The following is a 5,772-nucleotide window of genomic DNA, read 5'->3' on the forward strand; positions in this document are numbered from 1 at the left end:
TTTTAGTAGAGACGGGGTTTCACCATGTTGACCAGGATGGTCTCGATCTCCTGACCTCGTGATCCACCCGCCTCGGCCTCCCAAAGTGCTGGGATTACAGGCTTGAGCCACCGCGCCCGGCCTCGTGCCGACTTCTTTTGCTCATCATACGTGTTGCTGTTGCGTGAGGTTCTGGCTTGTTCTGTCTCCCGGCTGTTTGTATTTCCTTATGTATCCATCCTGTTGCTAATGGGTGTTTGTAGAGTTTCCAGTTGGGGGCAATTACAACCGTGCCACCGGGAACACTTTGATCTGTGCCCTTTGTGTGCAGCTAACCGCATTTCTCATGCATAGATAATCAGCAGTAGAATTGCTGGGTCATAGAGAAGGTGCACATTCGGGCCTTGTCTCAGGGGTTAAGCCAGAGTTTTCCAAAGGGGTTGTACCAGGTTTCCCTCCCGCCAGCAGAGTACGAAAGTTCTGATTCCATTACATCCTTGCCAACACTTGGTATCCTTTTCTTTTTTTAGTTATTTAGTTATATAATGATCCCACAATGTGCTTTAAATTTGCATTTGTTTCCCTGATGGATATGAGTTTGAGCACCCTTTCCTATGCTTGTCAACCGCTTAGATAACCTCTTTTATGAAATATGACTTCAGCCTTTACCATTTTTCTATTGTGTTGCCTGTCTTCTTTTTATTGATTTCACAGAACTCTTTATATGTTCTAGGTATAAATATTCCCTTGATATATATTACAAATACCCTTTTTCATGCATGACTTCATTTGGTCCATTAGAGGAGGAACCGGGAATTTTTACCCTCAAGATCCTTGGAATCCAGGGCAAGCTTTATCTATGTGAGCCTCAGTTTCCCTCTCTCAATCCTGTGGAAGTTAGTTCACTGTCTGGTGCGTAAACGGAGCCGTGACTGGTATAGCACCTTTGTTGGGGTGAGGAAGCCCTGAGTTAAAATGGGCAAAGCTGGCCTTGCGGGGCTTCCAGCCTAAGTCATCCGTGTTTTTCAGGTCTGTATACCAATTTCCGGGCCTTGAAAATACACAGTGAGCAAGGCCCATTTCCTACCCTTGGAGGGGACTGCACCAGGAGTGAGCACAGGGGGTTGTGGGAGACCAGCAGAAACGCTAACCGGGCTAAGGCATTGTGGAAGGCTTCCTGGAGGAGGTGAGTCTCAGGGTGGAGTAAGCCTCTTCTGTTCATGTACAGGCTTGGGCACCTTAGGGCATCACGTACTGCACAGGCGCCTAGGAGATGGAGAAAATTGGTTTAATTTCACCCATTCTCACCCCTCCCCCATAGACCAGTGTGCTTGATGGGGATGATTGCAGCCCCAGGGGACAGTTGGTAATGTCTGAGGACATTTTTGGTCATCAGGACTCAGAGAGGGGATGCTACTGGCATCTCCTGGGTAGAGGCCAGGGATGCTGCTATCCATCCTACAATGCACAGGGTAGCCCCACCCCACACTGCCACAGAGAATGATCTGGTCCAAGTGTCTATATTGCAGAGACTGCGAAACTCCAAGAGGGACAATTACGATGTGATGTGAGCAGGGGAAGAGGGGAGAGCAGAGGGATTGGGAGTGTTGTCCTGGCCTTAAGGAGTTTGTTTATGTATGTATGTATGTATGTATGTATGTATGTATTTAGAGCCCAGGCTGGAGTATAGTGGCGCAATCTTGGCTCACTGCAACCTCCGCCTCCTGGGCTCAAGTGATTCTCCTGCCCCAGCCTCCCGAGCAGCTGGGATTACAGGTGCCCACCACCATATCCGGCTAATTTTTGTATTTTTAATAGAGATGGGGTTTCACCATGTTGGCCAGGCTGGTCTCGAACTCCTGATGTCAGGTGATTCGCCTGCCTTGGCCTCCCAAAGTGCTGGGATTACAAGCATGAGCCACCAAGCCTGGCCAGGAGTTTATTAACCTTTAAGCCCACTGTGGGAACCATGAACCACGTGTGGCTGCGGAGCCCTGGAAATGTGACTGCTGTGGCTGAGGAAATGAATTGCAAGTTTTTTTGTTTTTTTTGAGACAGAGTCTTGCTCTGTCACCCAGGCTGGAGTGCAATGGTGTGATCTCGGCTCACTGCAACCTCCACTTCCTGGGTTCAAGTGATTCTCCTTGCCTCAGCTCCCCGAGTACCTGGGATTACAGGCGCCTGCCACCATGCCTGGCTAATTTTGTATTTTTAGTAGAGTAGGGTTTCACCATGTCGGCCAGGCTGGTCCTGAACTCCTGACCTCAGGTGATCTGCCTGCCTCGGCCTCCCAAAGTGCTGGAATTACAGGGATGAGCCACCGGTCCTGGCCAAATTTTAAGTTTTAATCTATTTAAATTTCAGAACAGATACTCAATCCCGTTCTTGGAAAACTTTTAATTGGAACATTTTTAATTGTGTGCAACAGTTCGGGTATGTGGATGTATTTTGTCAACTGTCAGTTTTATGAAATCTCCGTACAGTTGAGCTATTTCCACTGAGAGTTTAGCATCCACATTGAGGTGCGCTGAAAGTAGAAGTTATACCCCAGGTTTTCCAAGACTGAGTCCTTAAAAAACAAAGAATATAAACTATCTCCATAATGTTTATATTAATGATAATATTTTGTATATATTGAGTCAAACAAAATTTGTTATTAAATTAAATTTACTTCCGTAATGTAGCTACTAGAAAACAGGATTTGAAGTATGTCTCACCCTGCGTTTCTATCAGGTGGCGCTGTTAAAACCAAAGGAAGGAGCTAGAATTGTGTGGCAGGTTTTAGGCAGGGGCTGACATCCTCTGGTCACAATGACAAGAGGGGATTCCAGAGACCAGAGCAAGTCTGGCTCCGGGAGACTGCATGGCCTGGGAGACCTGAGCCCCAGCCACCAAGAGAAACTCTGATTCCCCAGAGAGGAGGTGCCCGCCGCCAGTCCACAGGTGAGCAACCAGACTGGGTCCCGAAGAGGGAGGAGCATTTAGGAGAGGCAGGCCCATCGCAAGGCTGGCTGATCCTTCAAAGGAGCCTTCCAGCTAAAAGCCAGCAGGAGGGAGACCGTGCCACCAAGAGTGTACCAGCTCCTGGTGGTCACCACTCCAGACACCTCCAGCTTGAGCCTGACCCTCGCCGCCACCCTGGCTGCTGCCTGTGCTGCCCTCAGGTCTGAAACCTCACCTCTTGCTGCCTGACTCTGCTCTGTGCTACTTACCAGCTGTGTCACCTTGAGCAAGCAGCTTTCCCTCTCTGGGGGTTGCCAGCTTTGCATGGCCTGGCCTGTGTTGTACCTGGAGCTCAGGAAAGATCAGAGATGCCCACGGGTGACAGGTCTCCCTAGGCTGGGTGTTTCGGGGGTGGCATTATTAAGTCTCAGTGGGGGCTGTGCAGACAGTTCTGTTTGCAGATGGCTTCCCCTCTCTGCTCTGTGTGTTGTGTCCTCATTTCACTGCCGAGGAAGTGGAGGCTCAGCGAAGTGAAGCAGCTTGCCCAGGGCCACACAGCCCCACAGAGGCAGAATTCAGATGAGTAACTCTGACTTTGCAGGCCCAAGGACACCCCTCCTGTGGCTATAACTCAGTGTTCTATCAAGGGCAGACCACTGCACCTCTTTGGGCCTTGATTTCCCCATCTGTTAAATGGGGAGAACAACAGTGCCAGTCGCAGTGACTGCTGAGGCTGTAGTAAGTTGAATAAAGTCACAGCACCGACCCAAGCAAAGGCTCCAGGTGGTGGCTGCTGTTTGTTGACTGATCTGTGCATAAGTGTTCACTGCAGCCTTCTGCAGTGAGTGATATGAGCCCATTTTTACAGGAAGGAAACGGAGGCTAAGATGTGTAACTGGTAAGAGCAAAGCTGGGGTCCCATCTGGCTTCTTGGCCCCAGAGTCCTTTCCCTCGTCTGCTTGGCCCTCCGGCATTACTTGTTATGCGCGACAGGGCAAGGCTTGCTCTGTGCCCAGCCTGGTCCTCTGTCCTGCATGACTGGACATGAATGGGCACAGGGGCGGCTTTGCCAGTAGCACTCACAGATGTCCAGGCCGCTGGGCCTGCCCCCTCCCATACAAACTCTGCTTCCTTTGCCAGGTGAGCTGTAACCTTTCCTCCTTCCTGCTCCAAGCAGCTGCCGAGAGCCAGAGTGGTTGATCAGTAGGCTGGGATGAGACACCCAGGCTGCGGCCAGACCCTAAAGTCAGAACTGGGAGGGGCCTTAGAGGTCACTGGCCGCTGGTGCTGGTTGTCTAGACACCTCGTTCAGCCTCAGTCTCCACTGCTGGAAAATGGGAGGAATCATCAGCTTGGCAAAAACGGCAGCCTCTGGCAACACAAAGTTGGTGCAGAAGGGGAACGTGCAGACTGCTGGTGGGAGGGTTTTTCGGGGGGCGCTTCGGCAGTATCTGCTGAAATATATAGGGCTGAGCCAGCCATCCCCTATAGGTAGTTACCTAGAGCTGTGCTTCTCAAATTGTGTTGTGCATGGGAATGCCTGGGGTCTGGTTAAAATGTAGGTTCAGGGCCACGCACAATGGATCATGAGGCCGGGAGTTTGAGACCAGCCTGGCCAATATGGTGACAACCCTGTCTCTACTAAAGATGGAAAAATTAGCTGGGTGTAGTGGCGGGCGCCTGTAGTCCCAGCTGCTTGGGAGGCTGAGGCAGGAGAATTGCTTGTGCCTGGGAGCAGAGTTTGCAGTGAGCCGAGATCACGCCACTGCACTCCAGCCTGGGGGACAGAGCAAGACTCTGTCTTAAAAAAAATACAAGTCCAGCGCCTCCTCCGGCATAGGACTGATGGGCTCCCAGGTTGGCCTTGGTGCCTCTAAGACCCTAGTCAGGCCCTAGGGCACCTTTCATGCATGGGCACAAGGAGGCACGGTCCTTTGTGATGGTATGTCATTGCAAGAAGATGAAAGCAGCTCCCATGTCTGTCGGAAGGCCTTGGCTAACTGAATGCTGTGCTGTTCCTGCTGGGATGCTCTGGGACGATTAAGGAGAGGGAGGGAGCTCTATCAGGGTGGCATATGGATAGGTCTTGTCTTCTGCAAGGATGGCAGTGCCCTCTGGAGGCCGGGGCTTTGTCTTGTTTACTGAGTTGGCCCCGGTGCTGGAACCGGGCCTGGTACACAGTAGGTGCTCAAGCAGTGTTTACTGGATGGTAGAACACATAGGCCGACACGGAAAGACCTTGCGTTGAGTGAACCCAGCCAGTTTCAGGAGGCTATGTAGAATCCAGGGCTTCTTAACCTTGGGACTGGATGATTCTCTGTGCTGGGGGGCTACTGGGGCACCGTAAGATGTTTAGCAGGATCCCTGGGCTCTACCCATGACATGAACCCTGGTTGTAGCAACCAAAACTATCGCTGGACATTACCAGTAGCTCCCTGAATGGCAAAATGGCCCCTGGTTGAGGACCACAGGTGTGACAGGACAGCATGTGGATGAACGAGAGAAAGAGGAGTGTAAGATGAAGGGATGGGTGGTTGGAGGAAGAGAGAGAGAGCCCGCGTGACTTCCATCTAGATCAGATTTGGCTGCGTTCTCATAGTCAAAGCAAGCGTGTGGCCGGGCGCAATGGCTCACGCCTGTAATCCCAGCCCTCTGGGAGACTGAGGCGGACGTATCACTTGAGGTCAGGCGTTTGAGACCAGCCTGGCCAACATGGTGAAACCCTGTCTCTACTAAAAATACAAAATTAGCTATGCGTGGTGGTGCATGCCTGTAATCCCAGCTACTTGGGAAGCTGAGGCAGGAGAATCGCGTGAACCTGGGAGGCAGAGCTTGCAGTGAGCCAAGATC

The 5,772-nt window shown here is 51.3% G+C and overlaps 1 protein-coding gene across 5 annotated transcripts in view; it reads left to right on the forward strand.

The window, feature by feature from the left end:
* TPST2 (tyrosylprotein sulfotransferase 2) overlaps positions 1-5,772 on the forward strand; it is a 68,574-nt gene that overhangs the window by 22,538 nt on the left and 40,264 nt on the right. For 3 of the 5 annotated variants that reach the window (XM_037727685.1, XM_037727684.1, XM_017498043.2), the window contains one exon: positions 4,063-4,306. The exons of 1 other annotated variant lie outside the window; for it this stretch is intronic. In XM_037727685.1, the coding sequence (XP_037583613.1) occupies positions 4,257-4,306 (50 nt within the window). In that variant the 5' untranslated portion in view covers positions 4,063-4,256. Of the gene's footprint in view, positions 1-2,333; positions 2,923-4,062; positions 4,307-5,772 lie in introns of those variants that run through there. One more of the 5 variants, XM_017498046.2, reaches the window with a different exon arrangement.

The sequence above is a fragment of the Cebus imitator genome, unplaced genomic scaffold, assembly GCF_001604975.1.
Source record: "Cebus imitator isolate Cc_AM_T3 unplaced genomic scaffold, Cebus_imitator-1.0 Scaffold237, whole genome shotgun sequence".
Taxonomy (NCBI): Eukaryota; Metazoa; Chordata; class Mammalia; order Primates; family Cebidae; genus Cebus; species Cebus imitator.